Genomic DNA, 23041 nt, shown 5'->3' on the forward strand with positions numbered 1-23041 from the left:
AAGAGCATGGGTAAGTCCTTGCAGATTTTAAATAAGTGATTGAGCATCATTTGTTTTCTTTCTTTTACAGTTTCTGAAATGTTAAAGTATAATTCAATGGGCATACATTAGACAAAAAATGTAATAAATTCAAAGTTGTTGGGAACGAGGTCCCCCCGAATAGCTTTTCATGGGGTCCCATAGATCCTTAAAATATCCCTGCTTGAACAACAGTAGTTATGTGGTGATCCTTTTTGTGAAGTCTTAGAAGTTTGCCATCTTGTTCCATTTCTGTTAAGTACAATTCTACACGTTTAAGCCAGATTAAAAACGAGAAAAGCAATCAACACTAGCAAGTCAGATTGGTTGGTGCACCATGCACCAAAAATATTCCTTTATTCAACAAATGTACATGTTGCATTCTTTCAGACAGTAAATACAACACTGTATTTTATTGTTCTTAGTCTTGAGCTGATAGCTTAATGTCCATTTTACTTATTTAAAAAAGAAGTACACAATAGAATGACTGGAGCAGGATAATTCCACCAGGAGGAGTGCTGAAGGACATTTATGAACAAGGACACAAAAATGGGGGACATGGAGAATAGGGAATTTAAGTGTTCAAGAGGGTAATATTCAGTCATCCTACCAAGTAAATCCCTCAATGTAAAATATGTTTTCATAGTCTTTCCTTCCTTGAGCGCCCTCTCACTAATCCATCATACTATGAATATGGTGCATCACGGTCTGTCATGGAACTCAATATTCAGAATATTTTATGGCTCCTCTTCTTTGTGATACCTTGGCCACAGGATCTGTGGACCTTGGAAACTACATCTGTACACCTCTCTTTTGGAAGCATTTTCTGGTTCTGTTGCCCAGAATTGTGTGAAAATTTCAGTTTTGCAAAATGGCTGCTTCTGATCACGCCTTCCAAGGTGTCAATAGACATTCATTACACACCAGCTCCAAAAGACCACAGAGCCAAAATTAAAATGCAGGGATACAATCGAGTAAGAACTTTAATGGAAATAAAGCTGTAATGCTGCCCCCTGCCCCTCTGGTTAATATTTTTCAACAGCAACGTCCTCAACCAGTGGAGTGAAAAAAATCTTAAAACTGTTGTGATTACTAGCATGGTTCTTTGCTGGTACTTTAAGTCTGATCTGTGTGGGTGTGTGTGTCTTTTATTCCAGCGTCGCTCCTGGTTCACATCTACAATCAACTCAGCACTACATGCCTATGCCATTTTCTTGCGTTTACGCCTGCCACCAGATGGCTGGTATGAAATAAGAGGAATAGTTAGTATTCCCAGTTTGTGGTCTTCATCGTCAAATGCTCCCAAAGGGCTCTTCTTTTTGGAGATCTTTAGCCCCATTGCTTTAGCCACTTCCAGCATTCTAAAGTCAAAGAAAATACAATCAGAAGGTTAAAAAAAAACCTGTAAAACTATAATGCTGTGTAGAAACATGGTTGCATTGCTTCCAGAGAGCGTATTTCAGCACATTTCAACATGCTTACCTACATTTATCGAAGGTAAGTTTAACAATAATGAAATAGCAAAGCTAAAGTTCTGTCTTTCTCACTCACCAAGGGAATAATCAATGTTGCTCAACCAGTGGCTCAGGAGCATTATGAGCCTTGTGCAACATTGATGGGGAGATCCCAGAGTGACAGAAGTGGAGTTATTTCTGGGATTGGAAAACATAATTTTCCAAAGAAACATTTAATGCAAAGAATGCAATTGTTCGGCAGTAAGCAGAAGGTTAGTCTAGAAGCAAAGAATCACAGATACCCGCCAGTGGAGGACGGACAAAAATAGTAGGGCAAACTATGGAGAGGCTGGGTGTTTTCAGTTTGTAAAGCAAGGGGCATGGTGATCAATACTCTCTACATGCCGAAAACAGTGTTCTGCCATAGTGCATATTGCAGAATGTGCATGTATGAAGACCAGACACCAGCTTTAGGTGCATACTGGTAAAGCTTGGCATTATTGTCACAGACGCCATCTGCATGTGCACATCAGAAGACGCTACCTGAAGTGCTATGGTTATCTACGCAGTACTATCATGGAACGCATTGGCGGCATCTTCATTAATCCTACTTACCAGTAAGCTTTGCTTTTCCTTGACAACAAACCTCTCTCCCTATATTATCTATGCGAGTCCTTACCATGTTCCCATATACCACCTTTTACATTTCAGCATTGAGATCTATATTGCTTAATGTCAGCCTCACATTTCGGTGTACGTAAGAACGATAAACTCCAGCCTTGGAGGATCTTGCAAGTTTCAAACAGTTTATGAAGAGTACTTCTACTGCCGCGCTGGACACTGGTGCCAAACAAAGTTAAATCAATGAAGACAGTCTCAAAGGGTAGCACTATTCCACAAACCTCTGCATTTTCTACCCAGTCCTGCCACAGAGCACAAAGGTGCTACACTGTCTGTACGTATGAAGGTGAGAGGCATCTTTTGCTACTAAAGTAAGGCCTACTGCAATTTTTAAACCTACATTCAATAATTCTATGGAAAGTGCTTCATCTAACCATGAGATAATCCAAGTAGAGTTTCTCCAAAACTAGATATATGAAACACATTATTTTGCTCTGGGACTCCACAGTCTTCACTAACACTCAGTTTACATTCATCTTGATTGAGTGGCCCTACTCATGTTGAAGGACCAAAAATGTACAGAACCGACAAACTAAGGCACATACTGCTGATATTATCAACAGCTCTATCCTTTGGGCTCCTAATGTGAGTTATGGTCTTGCAAAATCATACACCTCTGAAGTCAGCGTTCTTTGAGAACACCAAGTAAAACAACACTGAAGAGGGTAAAGCTCTGAGGAGAATTCGCTCACCTGTTTTCAGTAAGTCTCATGTCTCTCTGCAGTATAGTCAGGTTTGTCTGGAAGTTATTAATATGCATAGCCAAGGCTATCACATATGCAGTTATTTTCGCCTTCATGGATGCCGAAATGACGTTCTGCAAACTGGAATACAACAGAGGTAAGGTCAATGATCATATTAGAGTATATGAAATATTTTCTTTTCAGCTTGTAAGGAGCGGTGGCATTTCATTTTGGTGACTGTTAGTAATAGAAAATACAAAAAATAGCCAGAAATTAAAACCAATGTGTCACTTTCCTGCTGCAATAGGAACGCACAGTCTAAAATGTACTAATTGTTCATAGGGTAGCAAAAACACATAGCTAATTGCACGATTCTGGATTTATTATTGTATCTACAAGAAATGGTAAAGCCAATACCCCAGTCCTTGGCAAGCCAGCGTGATGGTTAATGTTTTTTTTATTTGCAGACATATGCCACAAAAATAAACTGTAGTAAAGAAAAGCCACTGCTGAAACATGGCGGCCAAATATTTGCAATAAAAGATTTACATTAAAAAAAAACATTGTATAAAATGTAATGAAACAGTTTGGGTGATTCCTAGCAGGCAGATGCACTTCAAAAGGTAAGTACGTAATGATATTTATTGTCCGATTAATTAAAATCTTAATGTCATCATATAACATAAAGACAAACAATGAATCCTTTAAAATCCACAAGTTAAAATCGAGTTATACTGAAATCATATAACATAGAACTGATCAAGAGACAAGATGTAGGCAGCAAGCTGTGTTCATACCTACTGAATCCCACACAATAAAAACGATTGATTCTAAAATCCACAAGTTAAATCACATTATACTGAGATCTTTACAATGCAGGTGGCAGGCAGTACGACTTTTAAAGTCCTTTAAAATCCACAAATTGAAGCCAGACTGTGGAATCACTGTGATAAGGGCAGGGCCTTTGTCAGAATATAGGGCTGGAGTATAGTCTGCCATGGGACAGACGCATTATATCATCAATGAGAGTGCAGCGTTCGATGCAGGTAGCCCCAGAGCCGCTAATATTGGGGCCATTAGAGTTAGAGTCCTATCACACAGCTGGGGCGACATATAGTGCATAGTGCACAAAGTACAGCATGCAGAATAAGATGGTGCATGTGCGTTTCAAAGTGCAATGTGCCATGAAATCGAAATAATGCAGATATCTCATTGACAACCATGTAAACGCAGCTGGCCTATATGATAAAACGCGATAAAAACTATTTTAAACGTTGCGATGCTGGCCCTGACAGGGAGTGGTCTGCTAGCGCAGGAAGCAGCAGGAAGTGCAAATATATTTCAAAGTGCAAAGTGCCGTAAAAGCAAACCAATACATATGTTCCCAAACAAACAAGTTGAAAATAAGCCGGCCTATAAAAGAAGCAATAGAAACAGTTGGGTAAAGTGCAGAGTGGGCCCTTACAAGGAGGGATCTACTAACACAGGATGCAGCATGCGTTGCATGTGCATGCAAATATGTTCCACGTTTAAGATACGGCTAGGATAAAGGAGTGTTAAAATGGCCAATATAAGTGTTGCCACATGGTCCCCGGCGAATAGAGTCTGCAAGCTTCGAGTATTGCAGACGCATTGTTTGCGCTCGTTTCAGGTCATAATTGATACAGCCATGTGTGGGCTGTGGTCCCTTAGTGTCCTTCCTTTATAACTAACTTGCCAATTTGTGCTAGTTCAATGGGGACATCAGTCGAGAAAACATAAGCCACCGCTTCTTTGCACATTCTTATGCCATGGTGCAGGAACAGTGGCCTTAGGAGGATTCACCTTTCGGCAAGCAACGTTGGGTAGCAACATACTAGGTGTTCTATGGATTCCAGAATATGAGGACACAGCCTTTGGTCTGGGGGTTTTGATTTCCAGTAGGCTCTGTATGCCCATATAGACAAACTCAGGCGTCTGGTCAACAATATATTTCTTAGGGCTTGTCTTCCCATGGCCGCTCTCAAGTATGGTTGGAAGGAGACGTCTCTGTGGGAATTCACAAGACCCATGACGCCTGCACTTGATTTCATTTAGATCTCGTTCCTTTGACAGGTACTAGCGTACTCTTCAAATGGTGCAGCGTAACAGCTGGGGTGATAAGACATTTAATGTAGATATAGCGCTGTTAAGGTACCTTGCCCGCTCATTCTCAATATCTTGAAATATTATTCACAGAGCTCCTTTTTTTTAATATTCTTTTTATTGACACATAGAACAATAAAATGAAATACATCGGGTGACACTCAAGCACAAAACATCTGATGATACATCCACCTTTTACAAAATACTTGACATGAGAATTTGATAGGGATCATTGCGACTTCAACACCATATTGACTTCCTGCGCAGCTGGGGGAGCACAAATATCTCCTCTGTACCCATTCCAGGCACCCCAAATTTCCCCCCATTTCCTAGGTCTCCCCCTGGCAACATATACCGATCTTTCTCTGAACATACACCAATCTAAATCCTCCATCCATTTTCCTATCCGGGGGGCCTGGCAGGCTCCCCACAGCTGGGCGATATTGCGCTTGGCCACTGCACATGCCAATGTAACCCACGTCTTCCCGTGTGAAGTTAAATGAGCCTGCTCCCAAACATTCAGGAGACATCGGCGTGCCTCCAACTCCAATGCCACTCCCCACACTTCTCGTATTTTGTCGTGGACTTCAGCCCAATAACTCCTTATATCTGAGCAATCCCATAAGATATGTAGGAATGTGGCGGCCTCCCCGCATCCCCGTCGGCACTCACCATTCACCACCAAACCCTTTCGCACCAATCTCAGCCCAGTCACATAAGAGCGATGTAGGATTTTCAACTGCACTAACCTCAGTCTCATTTGTACTGCAACAACTCTTGGGGAGGACACAGCCTCTCTCCAGTCCTCATCATCCAAGACTAGTCCATCCGCCTCCCATTGTTCCCTAAGAGCGACGTGCGGATCCACGGTGTGGTTGATAAGTTTTTTATAAATCAGGGAAATTGTTTTAACCGGAAGATGACCGTCTAGCAAACGGTCCTCCAATGGAGAGGCCTCCGGGGGTGTAGCGCCATGGGGGATATTGGCTAGCAACGCATGTCCGATCTGCAGGTACCGATACCTCTCGCTTTCCTGCAGTTGATGTCTCTCCTGCAGAGCCTCGAATGTGAGAATCCCGTCCTTCCCCCACATGTCTCTGACCTGTGAGATCCCACTTGTCAAAACCTTTCGTTTTCCACAAGCCGCCCAAGCGGTCCGAGCTCCACAGCGCGTAGCCAGTTATTTTCCCGTCCCATTTAAGAGACCTGTTAACCTCATGCCACACCCGTACCGCGACTGCCGCCGGCCCCACCAGGGAAAACCGCCCCTTTCTAGCGTAAAGAGCCCTAGTATAGTCGCCGCCCGGAATCTGCCCACGATCCATCGCGTAGCCAGGGTCAAGCGGCCATCCATAAATTGCCGGATTAATAGCCGTCAGTTGGGAAGCCCAATAATACTTCTGGATATTGGGCAGGGCAATCCCCCCACCATACCATGGCAACGTGAGTTTAGCGAACGCAATCCGTGGTCTGCCATCCCAGAGTAGCTGTCTCTGAAGGGATTCAATTTCCTTGAAATATGAGGGGGGTACCGGGTCCAAGGTGTTTTGGAGTGCATATAGGAAGCGGGGAAGGGCCATCATTTTAAACAGGACCGCACGTCCCAGCAGGGAGAGCGGCAGCGACCTCCATCTCGCCACGTCCCTCCGGAAGGAATGCGTTACTTACCTGTAACAGCAGTTATCCAGTATTGGTGTCTTTCATAGATTCACATGCCTGAATCATTCCCCGTCGTCGAGATGGGAGCCCCGGTAATATAAAAGTAATGTCCTATAGACATACATAGAGAAAAGGAGGCCTAAAGGCCTTGCCTTAGTAGCCTATCTATGTCCTTTTGTAAAAAGGACCAAATTCCTGAAGGTAGCCAATCAGCTACCACCTCCCTCTAGAACCTTCCTGCCAGGAGCCTCAGTCTCTCAGATTTTCGTACGCACCAAGCTAGGTAGACGTAGTGAATGTTCTGGAGTGAGAGATGAGTACTTCCTGGGGAGGTGGGAGGGTTGCATGTGAATCTATGAAAGACACCAATACTGGATAACTGCTGTTACAGGTAAGTAACGCATTCCTTATCCAGTATTATGGGTGTCTTTCATAGATTCACATGCCTGAATCAGAATAGCAAGCAATACATTATGCACATTTGCGATGGAACATAAGAATTAGTCTGAGATAAAACATATCATACGACTATATACCATCAGTAACACAAGTAATAAGTAATAAATGTGCATACCATTGCAGGACGGTGGGAAGAAGGAAGGCTCATCTCAGTGGAATAGATGGCGAAGCACAGCCTGGCCCACGGCTGCATCCTGCAACAGTTCTGTATCCAGGCAGTAGTGCCTGGTAAATGTATGCGGCGATTTCCAGGTCGCTGCTCTGCAAATGTCCAGAATCGGTACTCCAGCGAATAGTGCTGCCGATGTGGACACAGCTCTTGTGGAATGCGCTCGGACTGTGGAATGTAATGGACGTCCGGCTTTGTCATGGCAAAAGGTAATTGCCGCTGATATCCATCGGGAAATGCTTTGCTTAGAGAGTGGCATGCCTGTTCTAGGTCTGCTGAAGGCAATGAAAAGTTGATTTGTTTTTCTGAAATGTTTCGTTTTGTCCAGATAAAATTTTAGACATCTCTTGAGGTCTAAAGAATGGAGGGATTTTTCAGCCACAGTACTGGGGTTTGGGAAGAATGAGCGAAGTACAAGTGGTTCATTGAGATGGAAGTCCGAGGGGACTTTCGGAATGAAGCGAGGATTAGTTCTTAAAATGACTCTGTCCTCTCTGAATTGCATGAAAGGATCTTGTATAGAAAGCGCTTGTAGTTCACTGACCCTTCTTGCTGATGTTAAGGCCAAAAGAAGAGCAGTTTTCCAAGATATGTATTTGAGATCAGCCCTATGTATGGGCTCAAATGGATGTTTCATCAATTGGTTGAGTACTATATTAAGGTGCCATGTTGGTGGTACACGTCTTGGCCTTGGAAAAGATCTATAGAGTCCTTTAAGAAATTGCTTGATCAGCCTGTTGGACCATAGTGAGGGACCTCTCGAAGTTCTTGTAAAGCGTGAGATTGCCGCTAGATGAACTCTAATGGAGGCATGTGCAAGCCCTGTTTGCGCCAGATGTAGTAAATACAGAAGTATTTGCTCCGGCGTGATTCTGAAAGGATGGATATTGTTGTCTGAACACCAAATACAAAAGCGTTTCCATTTCAAGGAATAAGTTTTGTTTGTACTGATAGCCCTTGCTTTGGCTAGGACCTCCTTGCACTCCTGCGGGATGTTTAGGTGACAGAATTCTCTGTACTCAGGAGCCATGCTGATAATCTGAGAGATTTCAGATTCAGGTGGAGTACTTGGCCTCTGGACATTGAGAGAAGAGTTTGGTGTTGACGTAGTTGGATCGATGGTCGAACAGACAGGCGACGTAGGTCCGTGAACCAATGTTGTCTCGGCCAGTATGGGGCAATGAGAATCAAGGTGCAGTGTTCCATTTTCATTTTCCGAATGACTCTGGTTATTCGGGGAAATGGCGGAAATGCGTACGCAAACACGTTGCGCCATGCGATGGAAAATGCATTTCCTAGTGACCTCGGTTGGGGATGCCAGCTTGCGAAGCTGTGGCATTTGGCGTTCTCCCTGGTGGCAAAGAGGTCTATGTGTGGTGTTCCCCATGCCGAGAAGATGTCGTTGAGAACTTGTTGGTCCAGTTCCCATTCGTGTGACAGTGACCGCTGTCTGCTGAGAGCGTCTGCTATTACGTTGTCTTTTCCTGGGACATATTCCGCTGTCAATGTAATGTTGTTGAGCAGTAGCCAGTTCCAGATTTTTTGCGATTCTCGAGACAGTGTCAGAGAATGCGTCCCTCCCTGCTTGTTCAAGTAGTGCATTGTGGTTGTGTTGTCCGTGCGCACAAGCACTGCTGAGTTTTTGATGCGAGGGAGGAATGCTTGGAGAGAGTGAAGAACTGCTCTCAGTTCTAGGAGGTTGATATGTAGGGTTTTTTTCCCTGTCCGTCCATTTGCCACTGATTTGCAGATCCTGAAGAACTGCACCCCATCCCTCCAGAGAAGCGTCTGTTGTTATGACGTGTGGAGTTGCTGGTATCAAGAACGTTAGACCTTTGGATAAGTTCTTGTTCATCGTCCACCACAGCAAAGCCTTGGTTATTTGTCGAGTGATGACTATGTGATCCTCGAAAGAGCCTGTACATTGGATCCACTGTTTGTTCAGAGCCTCCTGAAGGGGGCGCATTCTGAGTCGACAGTGAGGGATTAGCAGAATGCAAGAAGACATCATCCCTAGAAGGGATTTGAAAGTTCGGACTTTGATGGACTTTTTGGAAGACACTGCGGTAGCCAGAGCCATCAGTTTGTGTTTTCTTTCTTGAGATGGGAAGGCTTTGGATGAAATGGTGTTTAGAGTTGCCCCCAGGAATGTTATAATTCTGGTGGGTTGCAAGGTTGATTTCTCGTAGTTGAGAGTTAAACCTAGGAGCTGGAAAATATCGAGACAGGCGGTTGAAGACAGCTGTGCGTCTGTGAGAGATGGTGCTTTCACCAGCCAGTCGTCTAGGTAGGGGAAGACCTGGTGATTCTGCTGTCTTAGAAAAGCTGCCACTGGAGCCAGGCATTTCGTAAAAATGCGTGGTGCTGATTTGAGGCCAAATGGTAGGACACAGAATTGGTAGTGTTGACCTGCCACCTCGAAGCGAAGAAATTTTTTGTGGCGATGGTGTATTGAGATATGGTAATATGCGTCTTGCAGGTCCAAAGACGTCATATAGTCTCCCTCCTCTAAGGATCCTAAGATTTCCTGGATTGTCACCATTCGAAACGATTGGCTCTTTAGGAAGACATTGAGTGCCCTGAGATCGAGAATGGGCCTCCATTTCTTCTTTTTCTGCTGAATTAAGAAGAAGCAGGAATAAAATCCCTTCCCTTTCTGGGCGGATGGAACTCGTTCTATTGCTCCCTTCTTCAGCATGGAAGAGATTTCTTGTAGGAGCAAGCGAAGGCGCTTGTGTGGAAGTTTGCGAGGAGGAGTTAACGGTGGGATTGAGTTAAATTCCAATGTGTGACCATGCTGGATTAATTGGAGAACCCACCGATCCGTCGTTATCGATCTCCAGTTGTGGAGGAAATGTGTCAATTTTCCTCCAATCTTGAGAGGACACGACGGTGTGGGGAGTGTCTGCTGAAATAGTTCATTGTCGTCCGCCGGTCGTTCTCTTCTGGGATTTACCCCTGAAGTTCGCACCTCCCGTAGGAGGTCTGACAACCTTGTTGTTGCTGTCGCTGCTGATATTGTGAGCGATTTTGGTTGTAGGAGTAAGAGGATCTTCCTTGATAGGATCCTCTGTATGTTGGTTGACCTCGTCCTCTGTTCCCACGAAAGGACTGAGTTTTAAATTGTAAAGTCCCGAGAGCTCTTGCAGTGTCCGTGTCTTTCTTGATCGTCTGCAAGGCTTCATCTATCTTTGCACCGAATAGATGTTGTCCGTCATAGGGAATGTCCAAAACTTTGGTTTGGACCTCTTGACGGAAGGACGTTGCTTTGAGCCATCCTTGTCTGCGCAAGACAGCTGCGCCTGCTAGCTGTCTAAAGCCTGTCATGGCGACATCCACAGCTGAATCAATGATCTCCGATGCGGACATCTGTCCTTCTTTAAGGAGGGACTGGACTTCATCTTTTAAATCTTCCGGTATATCTGTTAGATACGGAACTATATCTTCCCATAATTGTCTATTGTATCTGCCTAGCAGAGCAATGGCGTTGGCCACCTTTACAGTCATGGCAGACGTTGTGGAGAATCGTTTGCCGATGCCATCTAATTTTCTGCCTTCTTTGTCTGGTGGTGCTGAGAGTGGCGAGGATGGATTTCTGGAATTCTTTTGAGCGGCTTGGGTGACTACTGAGTCAGGCTTGGGATGCGTATTAAGGCAAGTAGGTGCAGATGTTGGTGCCTTATACTTTTTATCAAGTCTCGGCACCACTATAGATACAGAAGCAGGCGTTTGCATGAGTTGCTAACCCTGTTCCCAGATGTAATCTATTATGGGAATTGACCTCGCCGATTTCTTTATAGGATCTTTAAAGTCATAAAGAAAACAATCGGTTTCCTTTGATTCCATGGTCATGTGGAATCTAATGGCCGCTCTCTCAATTAAATTGTGGAATCCGCCGATATCCACTGGTGGAGAGTCTGAAGTGTTTGGTTCCGGCGTGGCTGGTGAATGAGCAACGTAATCCTCTCCGTCTCTGTTTTGTGAGAGGTCGTCTCTAACCTCTCCTTCTTCAGGAACATCTTCTTCTTCGTCAGAAGATTGAACGTTATGCACCGCTTCACTGTCCTGCGTCATAACCAAAGGTGGTGGTCGCGATCTAGGGGAGTGGTGCGGTCTGGATGACTCGTGAGGCTTCTCTTTGGACGAGGCTGCTGGTGATTCTGGGAATCGTTTCTTGTAGTCTGTGATCAAGAATTGCAAGTCAGAGACTATTTCAGCCGGCAGGCATATCATCGGAGTGACTCGAGTATGTTCCTGTATCTGCGTAGTTTCTTCCGTAAAGATGACATCATCTCCGTCATCGTCAGTACTCTGGCATTTGACATTGAGATCTGATGGACTTGTAGCTTGTTCGAAGTGGTCATCATCAGATTCATCAGTTTGAAATAAGCAGGCTGGAGGTAGTTTTTGAACCCTACTGGGTGATGTCAATGCTGGTGTAATGGGCAGTTTGGTAATCATTTTAGATGGTATCAACTCCGCTTTTTTTCCATGGTGTCGATGATGTCGTCGTCGACGATGAGGTCGTCGACGGTGTCGTCGACGGTAATGAAGATGGTTTGTCTGGCGTCGACGAGACTTTCGTCGTCGTCGCTGTCGTCGGCGATGTGATCGTCGATGGTGTGGTCGTCGTCGTCGTCGACGGTAACCTCGCCGTCGAAGATGTTCTCGTCGACGATGTACTTTTAGTCGTCGACGGTGCCTTCGTCGTCGGTGGTGACTTCTGCGTCGACGGTACTCTCGTCGACGACACACCGGATGTCGACGGAATCTTCGTCGACGGTGAAGGCGTCGTCGACTTTTGTTTTATCGTTGACGTCGTCGACGGTGATGTCGACGAAGCTTTAACAAATGACTGCTGCTTTTTTATCAATACAATTGACGACAGTGGCTTACCCATCGTCGACGATTGGGTGGTCGTCGTCGTGGAAGCAAAGGCGGATGACGCCATCGTCGTCGAAACTGTCGTCGTCGACGTGGAGACATATGTTGTTTTTCTTGAAGAAAACGTCGACGCGGTTGTCGACGAAGACTGCGATGGCTTTTTGAAAGTTGCTGGTTCCTTCCCAGACGTGTCTGATCTTACCTCCGAAGACTTAGAAGTAGTCTTTTTGTGAGGGACGTCTGAATGGCTAGGGGAGGCCTCCCTTGGCCTTTTCAAAGACAGTTTTGAAGAAACTGAAGCCATTTCACTGCCCTCCGAGGACAGCACATCATCATCTCTGGTTTTAAGTCTGTTTAACCAGAGGAGCAGTCTTCCTTCTCTATCCTTGAGAGTTTTGGTAGAGAAAGTTCTACAAATCCTACATTCCTTGACAGAATGATCTGGATAAAGACAGTAGAGACAAGTCTCATGTTTATCATCAATGTGCAGTCTCTTCTTGCCACAAGAGAAACAGGCTCTAAATAGTCCTTTCTTCTGTTGTTCAGCCATAGTTGAGGTGAATAATCCAAGGTTTTAGTGGAAAAAATGAGAAATTCAAGAAACCTGAGGAGAGCTCAGGTGGGGACTCCCTAGCACAACATGCGGTAGAAAATCTGAGAGACTGAGGCTCCTGGCAGGAAGGTTCTAGAGGGAGGTGGTAGCTGATTGGCTACCTTCAGGAATTTGGTCCTTTTTACAAAAGGACATAGATAGGCTACTAAGGCAAGGCCTTTAGGCCTACTTTTCTCTATGTATGTCTATAGGACATTACTTTTATATTACCGGGGCTCCCATCTCGACGACGGGGAATGATTCAGGCATGTGAATCTATGAAAGACACCCGTAATACTGGATAACCTAGCCAGCGGGGGCACCAGGTTAATGTCATATCGTGCCTTGGGATCCAGTGAAACAAATATGCCCAGGTACCGGAACCCCACCGACTCCAACCTCACCGGGCAGTCTGCGGGGATATCTGGGGGAGCACCACTCAAGACAAAAAGGACGGACTTTGCCCAGTTAATGGCAAAGCCAGAATATCTCCCAAATATGGCCAGGACATCCAGAAACGCGATCAAAGAGTTTCGGGGGAGGTCAAGTACAAAAGGATGTCACCCGCATACAACGAAATGTTATCTTCCCACTCTGGCGTCCACCTCAACCCCTTAATCGACCTATCCCAATGGGCCCACGCAGCGAGTGGCTCCAGCGCCAGTGCAAACAACAGTGGGGAAAGAGGACATCCCTGCCTGGGGCCCCTTCCCAAAGGAAAGTCTGCAGATCTGTGATTATTCACCACCACTCTGGCCAGGGGACCGGAATACAGGAGGCGGACCCAATTAATAAAGTCCGGTCCAATACCCATCTTGCCCAGGACCGCGAAGAGAAAGGGCCACTCAACTCTATCGAAAGCCATGGTGGCATCCAATGACAACAGAACCGCTGGTTCATGTATTTTTGACACTCCACCCAGGATCCCATGCAGTCGACGAATATTAAGAGCGGTATTATGGTGCGGCATGAAGCCGGACTGATCCGGGTGTATCAGTGTTGTGATGACTTTCACCAGGCGGGTCGCCAGTAACTTGGCTAACACCTTTGGTTCAGCATTCAGGAGTGAGATCAGCCAGTATGAGGAACACTCTACCCTTGGCTTGCCGTCCTTATGAAGTACAATTATGTTAGCTTCTCTCTGATCATATGGAAGCTGGCCCTCCTCCCTACTCTCAATAAACATTTCCCAGAGAAATGGAGCCAATTTGTTAGCGTGTATTTTATATAGCTCAATGGGGAGCCCATTCGGACCCGAGGCCTTCCCAGAATGAACCCCTCTGATAGCCTGCGCCACCTCATCGTTCGTGAAATCATCGTTCGTGAAAGGGGAGTCCAGGTAGATCCCATCGTCATCCGATAGAGTCGGGATCGGTATATCGCGGATCATGTCCTCATTTTCAATCTTTGTACACTGCCTTATAATAGCTGGCGAATTCATCCACTATTTGCTGCGGATCTGTTATTCTGCCCGAACTTTCCGGCACAAGGCGTGACGCCCACACTCCCTTTTCCAACCACCCAATAATTTTCCCGGCCTTGTCACTGTGCTCATATAGCCTACTCTGAGTATTTGCATGTTGAATCTTAGCCCTGTCTCTAGCTAGACTCATGTACTCGTCTCTGAGGAATCGGAGGCGGTGTAATCCCCCCGAGGTGGCGTCAACCAACACCTCCCTCTCCAAGGTGAGCAACTCTTCTTCCACCTGATCAACCTCGGCCCGGCTCTTTCTCTTTTTCCCCAAGATAATCGACAGTACTTCCCCTCTAATTACAGTCTTATATGCTTCACATAGAGAACAGTTAGAGTCTACTGTGCCGACATTATCCTGGAAATATCCATCCGTAATTCGTACAATCTCCTTCTTAGTGTCGGGGTCCCTTAAGCGCCAAGCGCTGATTGGGGCGACTCTAGCGACATCCCACTGCTCTAGCTCTACTCCCAGTCAGACCAGAGGATGATCAGATACTCCTCTAGACAATCTCGCACCTCATGGATCCACCCTGCCTGCGCTGCTGACAACAATACGTTATCTATCCTCGAGAGAGAATAGATGCGGCGCCGAGGCATGTGTATATTGAATTTCGCTAGGGCTTTTCATTCTCCACCCATCCACCAGTCCGATAGTTTCTGTAAAATCTGACAACAATCTACGGGACGGCAACAAAGTCCGGGCAGGGTGCCTATCTACTTCACCATCCATCACGACATTAAAATCTCCTCCCACAATCAATATCCCAACAGGCAATGACAAAACATTTTTACACAGATTTCGAAAGGTGTTGGACTGCAGGGCTGGCGGGACATATACAGACATAAACGTAACAGTTCTCCCCTCCCACAACCCCGAGATCCCAATGTATCTGCCTCTATTGTCAACCCATGTGGCCTGGATAGTTAGGGGAAAGGAGTTCTTCACCAATATCCCCACCCCCCTCGAGCCAGTGGTGAACCCCGCGTGTGCAACTAACTTGTAACCTCCTCTGTACAGCGCCTACCCATGAGATGCGTCTCCTGCAACAATACCACATCTGGCGAGTGCCTTCTGATCAACTGACCAACAATTCCTCTCTTTATCTTATCTCCAAGCCCTTTCACGTTCCAACTTAGTGTGGAAATCCCCGATCCCCGTCTATCTGAAGACATCATGGTAATACATCAACACTGAAGCTAACCGTGACACCCGATGCAAAAGAAAAAAACAAACAACAACAAAACATTCCCAACAACTCTTCATTACGTGTGTCCCCCAACGCCCCGCCCTGCACCCCTGCATGTAGCTTACGCTCATCCCCAACTCGCAGTGTGCCTGTCACCCCAAATCTAATCTACAATTAACTAAAAGTAGAAAACAGAGGAGGGTCAACTAACAGGTCCGCCACCCCCTCCCCTCTCCCAACTCGCCACAGCCCCCCCTGCATATTCAAACCGAAACAGAACTAGTCAAACTCTATTACGCAGGGGGTGAAAATATTTGACCCCTTCAAACCTACAATTACTTGATACAACTCGTCGCCCCCTACGGCCTCATAGTTACAGTGTCATTGTTCATCTGCCTCCGCCTGGTCACGGGCCTCGGAGCCCGGCTCCTGAACATGGTCCAGCCAGTCCGCAGCCACTGCAGGATTATCGAAGAACCATGTCCTTCCGTCAATCCCCACGTCTCTGTCCCGGAAAATAAGGACTCTGGCTATCATAGGGCGGGGATTTGCCCCCGGGTTAGGTCTGCCGCCCGGGACTCTATGGGCACGCTCAACCGTAAAGAGGGTGCTCAGGCCCTTAGGCTTAGGATAATTGAGGATAAGATTTTCCACAAACAGATCTGGCGCTGGACCCTCCGATTTTTCCGGCACTCCCAAGATGCGTATGTTATTGCGTCTAGCGCGCCCTTCATAATCGTCAATCTTCCGACCTGTAAGTTCCCTGGACGCCTTAAGATCTCGCACCTCCTGCTGCAGCAGATTAACGTCATAAATGAGGCTGGTCGTCTTAACCTCCAAGGATTTGACTTTCTCGCCTGTCTTTGTGAGATCTCCCCTTATCAGACCCATTTCTATGGTGACGGAGTCAAGCTTATTGTCCATAGCCTCCATTTTCTGACCCAGGGATGTCTGAACACCTGTTATTGCGGCCATGAGATCCGTCAAGGTAGGTTCATCTCTCGTAGGATAGTCTTCGGAGCCCCCCGCAGGTCCCCTCTTCCCCTCAACCGGAGACCCGTTAGGCAGGGTATAGCGGTCCAATTTATTGGATTGAACATGCCTGGCCCCCCTCGTGGATTTAGGGAGAGTCTTGTCTGCTTCTGCTCTCGCCGCCATCTCACCTCCTGAGGACCCGCACGTCGCCCCACTTCCTTCGTTGAGGTTCCGGTGTCACTGTCAACCCAGTAGCTGGCAACATCTCTCGAGTCACCACTCTCGCCCCTGGTCGATCCGCACCTTGAAATCACTCCAGACCACTGCTCGGGCTTCGACCGGACAGGAGATGTTCCATCCACGCCCAGGGCCAGACACCCTCGCCAGTACTCTCCCGGCTGTCTATTAAAGTGTGGAGCGCAGGAACCCAACCATTGGCACCCTCCGATCCACAGGGACGGCCGCGCTCCGCCTCTCTCTGCATTCAGGCACTCATGTGGGGGCGCCACGGACCCCCAGGTGCGCAGGGTGTCGCAGCTAGGGACCCCCAGGCAGACTCGGCAAACAGGGGGCCACACGTTCTATGTCTCAGCGGATCAGCCACCAAACACACCGCAGGGCCCGCTTGATCCCCAGGCAACAGTGGCACTGATTCATTTCCACCAGGCCGTCTCACTCAATGTAGACCGTCATCATGGGCCGCAGTACCTCCGGTTCCAGCCCAAGAGTGTCCAGGAGCCTGCGCACAAAACGGGGCCCCCGCCGCACCTCAAACCACTAGGGCGCAATCCTCCAGACCCCCGTCTGCTGCCGGTCGAAGCAGGACCACCGTGGGGCTTAGTCCCAATGCCGCATCGGGCCCGCAGGCCGCTGCCCCCGCAGGTCAACCTCTCGTGTTCAGTCCGGCCCCGGAGGCCAGCGGGGCACCTCTCGTCGCAGGCCTTCACTCCACCGGTGCCCCCAAGCCGCGGCGTCACGCTGCAGCCGCCGAGCCCCCCTTGGACTCGCGGCCGAATTCTGGGCCAACCTCCGACCAGACTGGCCTCTCCCGACCCCGGTGCCCGATGTTGTGACACTCGGGGCGGGCAGGCCGTCACTAGAGGTCCCGGTCTCACCAGCAGCAGGCCACAATCCTCCGGGCAGCTCTGGAAGGGCACCGGACCTTGGCGGAGGGCCGGATTTTCACCCACCGGCACCGGAATGGTTCCCCCACCCAGGAGTGGGGCCAGGGATCAGGATATCCCTCAGGATGGGGAGTCGGCGAGAAAGGTCGGCGGAGCCGGTCCTCAAGCGGCCATCTTGGTCGCTGACGCGGCTCCTCCCCCCACAGAGCTCCTTTTAAAGGACTCTACATCTGCTTTGACTACTTGGTGATAGCATTTGAATAACTCCTTTTTACATTCAATGTCCATGTTCACCAGCCCAAGTTCCAGTCGGATCAGTGTGCATCTTATTGTTTGAGGGAGACTGAATGTTTTCCTATGTGCAGCTACATGACAGTGCTCTAATGTATGTGTGAGCATTCCAGGGTGTGCATGGTGCCTGTAGTTTATGGTAGTTAGCAGTTTGGCAAATGTTACTATTCGGATCGCCGCAGCTGTTGGGCTCTGTTGCTTGTGAAGTTTGGTTAGGGCAAACGATGTTTTGGTAGCTTTGTTTTTAAGGGCTTTTGCCTGGTGGAACCCCCTTTTAATTTTAATGCACATCACAGGAAAATATGAATTCAATTAGTGAAAATAAAAGGAAACGTTGGTTTTAAGGTACTGTTACCTGAAAACACACATGAATGACTGAAACCTTTATAAAGGATGGAACTTAAAAAGTATTGACAATAGCAAAGTATTGGCCGACTAGACCGGACACTTAAGTCCATGTGTTTTTTGAACATGTGATACGGCAAAATGCCATCAAACACAGGGCAAAGGAGCCAGTGGCTAAATTGGGCTGACCCATTTCCCTACATACATACATACGCTATTCTGGGCAGAAGCAAAAAGTAAATCATGGAGGATTAGTCCAGTGGAGCAAGAGGGTGGACCCAAAGAATGTGACTAATTTTCAGTAACAATATTTCTGGTGGATGCCTGGATCTGCTTGCAGATTTCTCAGACGACAAACTGATTTTCAAAAGGCAAAAGTCCTGCGCACACATATACAATAATGGATCCAATAGATGAGTTTGTTATGCAAAATAGGACAATCCAACGCTGGAGTCTCTGTCCTTTATCTGGTACAATTTTACAAACAGCCAGAGGATGGCTGTTTGTAAAATTGTACCAGATGTAGGATTAAAAAGACAAGATAAAGAACAAAGACTCCAGCGTTGGATTGTCCTATTTTGCATAACAAACTCATCTATTGGATCCATTATTGTATATGTGTGCGCAGGACTTTTGCTATTGTGTTGTTGTGTGGTTTTCTACACAGATTGAGGGGTTTTGATCGTCTCCCCTCCCTGTCAGCACCATTCCTACTTTTGATAATTAATACAGATAGAACGTCAATACTGCTGGGCGCCATTACTTCCTGGTTACTAAAACCCGTCTCGATCCACTGATTCTCAAAAGGGTGAAATATTTCGCCTGCATGTGGCATCAAAGCACCTCTTCAAATGTGACTCTCCTGAATCAAGAGTAGTGTAATGAGGCAATCAGCTTTGCAAGACATGGTGGAGACAATGTTTGACAAGGAATAGAACCAGAGCCTCACAATAGGCCAATGAACACCTCGGACCAGTTTAGGGGTGCTTCTTCAAATCAGGAAAGAACTGGTCTTACCCTGATGCAGTGGGACTAGTGTAGCATAAACACCTAACAAAGAAAGGAATATGCTACTTACCAGTATGCATCTGTTCTTGGCATGTAGGGCTGCTGACATTTATATCTGTGCATAGATCGCCGCCTAGTGTTGGGTTCGGATGATTGCACATTGTTGTCCTGGAAGAGTCTTCGAAGTATCACGAGATAGGTGGCTCCTGGACTACAGTGCGCATGGGCATCCACTCCATCCTCAGATTGTTTTTTGCCATTGTGGCAGAGATGGAGTATGATACAGTAAGTGATGACCATGCAGGAGAATAATTCTGAGTGCTACAGCTGCGACAGGCACCGGGGAGGAGGGCGGGCGATATACATGTCAGCAGCCCTACATGCCAAGAACAGATGCATACTGGTAAGTAGCATATTCCGTTCGAGGCATGTGGGCTGCTGAATTTATATCTGTGCATAGAATAAATGGCAGTATCCTCCTTAGCGGCGGTTGCCCGTGCCAGCTCCAGCAGTCTGAAAAAGAGTTCTGAGAACAGCCTGACCTACAGCAGCTTGCTGTTTGGAGTGTACATCCACGCAGAGGAATGTTACCTAGGAAAGCCATGGATGCCCCTAACTTGCGTGTGGAATGCGCTCCTGGGGGAACTGTTAATGTGCGTTTAGCCTTTTGATAACAGATTTGTATGCACTTAACAATCCATCTGGCTATACCTGATTTTGAAATTGGGTTGCCTTTGTGCTGTGGAGAGAAGGCAACAAACAGTTGCTTAGTTTTCCTGAAATCTTTAGTCCTGTCTATGTAATACAGGAGAGCTCTTTTAACATCCAGTGTGTGCAGCGCCCTGTCTGCCACCGAATCAGGATTTGGGAAGAATACTGGCAGTTCAATTGTTTGGTTAATGTGGAATTGTGACACCACTTTAGGCATAAATTTAGGGTTGGTATGCAGCACTACCCTATTAGCATGAATCTGAATGAAAGGCTCCTGAATAGTGAGAGCTTGCAGCTCACTAACCCTTCGCAGCGATGTGATCGCTACTAAAAAAGCCACTTTCCATGTCAGAAATTGTATTTTGCAAGAGTGAAGAGGTTCAAACGGTGGACCCATTAGTCTGGTGAGAACTATGTTTAGATTCCAGACAGGCGAAGGTGGGTGCCTTGGAGGAATTACCCTTTTGAGTCCCTCCATAAAAGCTTTAATGGCAGGCACTTTGAAAAGCGAAAGGTGCTGCCTGTTCTGAAGGTAAGCTGCCATTGCAGCCAAATGTATCCTGATGGAGCTATAGGCTAGATTGCATCTGTATAGGTGCAATAAATAACATATGATGTTTTGCGTTGAGGCATCGAGTGGATTTATGTTATTTTTGGAACAATAAATGACAACACATTTCCATTTTGCCGCATAGCACGCCCTGGTTGTAGGCCGCCTAGCCTCCTTGATGATGTCCATACAGTCAGGGGGCCGGTTCAGGTAGCCAAACTCTATGACCTCAGGAGCCATATTGCAAGGCTCAACTGTTGCGGATTTGAGTGCTGAATGTCTCCATGGCTCTGAGTGAGGAGCCTGGGTGTGAGTCGCAGTCGCTGTTGGGGCACCACTGAAAGTTCTAGGAACGTGGTGTACCATGCTTGCCTCGCCCACGTTGGAGCAACTAGGATGAGTGTCATGGAGTGCTGCCGCAGTTTGCGCGCTACCAGCGGTATGAGCGGGGCTGGAGGAAAAGCGTACGCAAATCTGTTTGACCAGTTCATCCATATCGCATTGCCCTGAGACTGCGGGTGTGGGAACCTGGTGGCGAAGGTTTGGCATTTTGCATTTTCTTGTGTGGTGAACAGGTCTATCTCTGGATGACCCCACTGCTGGAAAAACGGTTGTAGCACTGAGGGGTGGATCTCCCACTCGTGCATTTGATGGCTGTGCCTGCTGAGTAGGTCCGCCATCTGGTTGTCCTCGCCTGGGAGGTGTTCCACCATGAGGAACATGTTCCTTTGAATGGCCCACTTCCACATGCTCTGTGCTAGGTGTGATAATTGTGGAGAGTGTGTCCCTCCCTGCTTTTGGATGTAATACATTGCAGTCATGTTGTCCGTCCGGATCAGCACGACTTTGTTGCACAAATGCAATTTGAACGCCTTCATTGCCATGAAGATTGTCATTAGTTCCAGTAGGTTGATGTGCATCTTTTGCTGCTGCGTCGTCCATAGGCCCTGCACTGTGTAATGGAGGACATGCGCTCCCCAGCCCTGGAGAGATGCGTCCGCTGTCAGCACTATTTGGGGCACAGGCTCTTGGAACGGTCGTCCCCTGCAAAGGTTTTGTGTGTTCCACCAATGCAGAGAGTTGTATGCACAACCGGTCACCAACACTAGGTCTTTCAGTTGTCCCTGAGCCTGGTTCCACTGTTGCGCCAAGCACTCCTGAAGCGGACGCATGTGCAGCCGCGCGTGTGGGACTATAAAGATGAAGGAGGCCATCATGCCTATTAGCTGCATAAACACTTGCGCTGGGAACGTGTGTTGTGGCTTGAATTTTTGAATCAGCACCTGCATGCTGTTGACTCTCGCTGAGTTTGGCTGTGCTGTTGCTTTCAGAGTGTTTATTTGAGCGCCTCAGTACTGTTGTACATTTGCGGGTTGAAGATGAGATTTCTGGTAGTTTAGTGAAAATCCTAGACTGTGGAGGAGGTGAATTGTGCGTGACATGTGGCTGGCACATTGATGGGCCGACTTTGCTTGGATAAGCCAGTCGTCCAGATACGGATAGACATGTATGTGTTGTCTCCGACGGTGCGCAGCTACTGTTGCTAAGCACTTGGTAAACACTCTGGGAGCTGTGGTGACCCCGAAAGGCAGGACCTTGAACTGGTAATGCTGGTCGTTGATGGTGAACCTGAGATATTTCCTGTGACTGGGGTGAATGGGAATGTGGAAATATGCATCCTTCAGGTCTAGGGTCGCCAGGAAATCCCCCTGACTGAGCAATGGTAGAACTTGCTGCAAAGTGAGCATGTGTAAATGTTCTGACAGGATGTATTGATTCAAGGGTCTGAGGTCCAGAATGGGCCTGAGAGATCCGTCTTTTTTTGGGATTAAGAAGTACAGAGAGTACACCCCTGTACCCTGTTGTTCAAAAGGCACGAGTTCTATGGCCCCTTTTTGCAGCATGGAAATGACTTCTTGCTGCAATAAGTGCATGTGCTCTGCGGACATAGGACGGTGCCTTGGGGGTATGTTGGGTGGAGTGGATGTTAGTTCTAGACAATATCCGTATTGTATAAGCTGTCTCACCTACCTGTCTGTGGTAATGTCTTCCCAGACTGGCAGTAACTGCTGAAGTCTTCCCCCGACCGGTGTTATATGGTCCGGGGGCAGTGACAAGATGTCACTGTTTATTGGTATTGCCAATACTGATACGTTTATTCAATGAAAATTATCATCCACATCAAGAAAAGAAATTCAAGATCGGGTATTGCTACTTAGTCGCAATTTTATTTTTTCAAATTTCAACCATTATTACAACATTTATCTGTTCTTAAAAAGGGAAAGCATAACAAGAAATTGGGACAATTCAAGACACATCAAAATACATTCAATAAACACTACATACATCCAAACACCCCAATCATATCTCAGTCAAAAAAGACATTCAAGGGGGCGTGGCCAGCAGCCGGCGATGGCGGCAGCTTAGGAGGAGAGCTCCGTGACTGAAGCGGCCTCCTAAGCAATCCGAACACTTATCCGTTCTCAAAATTTCCCAGGCGGGAAGGCACAGAAGCCCAGGACCGGGCGGCAAGGACGCAGACTAGCGGGACTTCCATCCGTGGCCGAGAAGTCCAGTTTTGAACGGACCCCGTGTGGGCCTGAGAGGAGATTGGGGGCCGGGGAGTGGACTGCACTGCAAAGCCGGCAGGAAG

The 23041-nt window shown here is 47.1% G+C and overlaps 1 protein-coding gene across 1 annotated transcript in view; it reads right to left on the reverse strand.

Moving 5' to 3' along the window:
* Window positions 1-336: 336 nt before the first annotated feature.
* POLR1E (RNA polymerase I subunit E) overlaps window positions 337-23041 on the reverse strand; it is a 241850-nt gene continuing 219145 nt past the window's right edge. The window contains exons 11-12 of the mRNA XM_078676521.1: window positions 2846-2977; window positions 337-1379 (exon numbers count right to left, since the gene is read on the reverse strand). Of these exons, the coding sequence (XP_078532647.1) occupies window positions 1220-1379; window positions 2846-2977 (292 nt within the window). The 3' untranslated portion in view covers window positions 337-1219. The remainder of the gene's footprint in view (window positions 1380-2845; window positions 2978-23041) is intronic.

This window comes from Lissotriton helveticus, chromosome 2_1, assembly GCF_964261635.1.
Source record: "Lissotriton helveticus chromosome 2_1, aLisHel1.1, whole genome shotgun sequence".
Classification (NCBI taxonomy): Eukaryota; Metazoa; Chordata; class Amphibia; order Caudata; family Salamandridae; genus Lissotriton; species Lissotriton helveticus.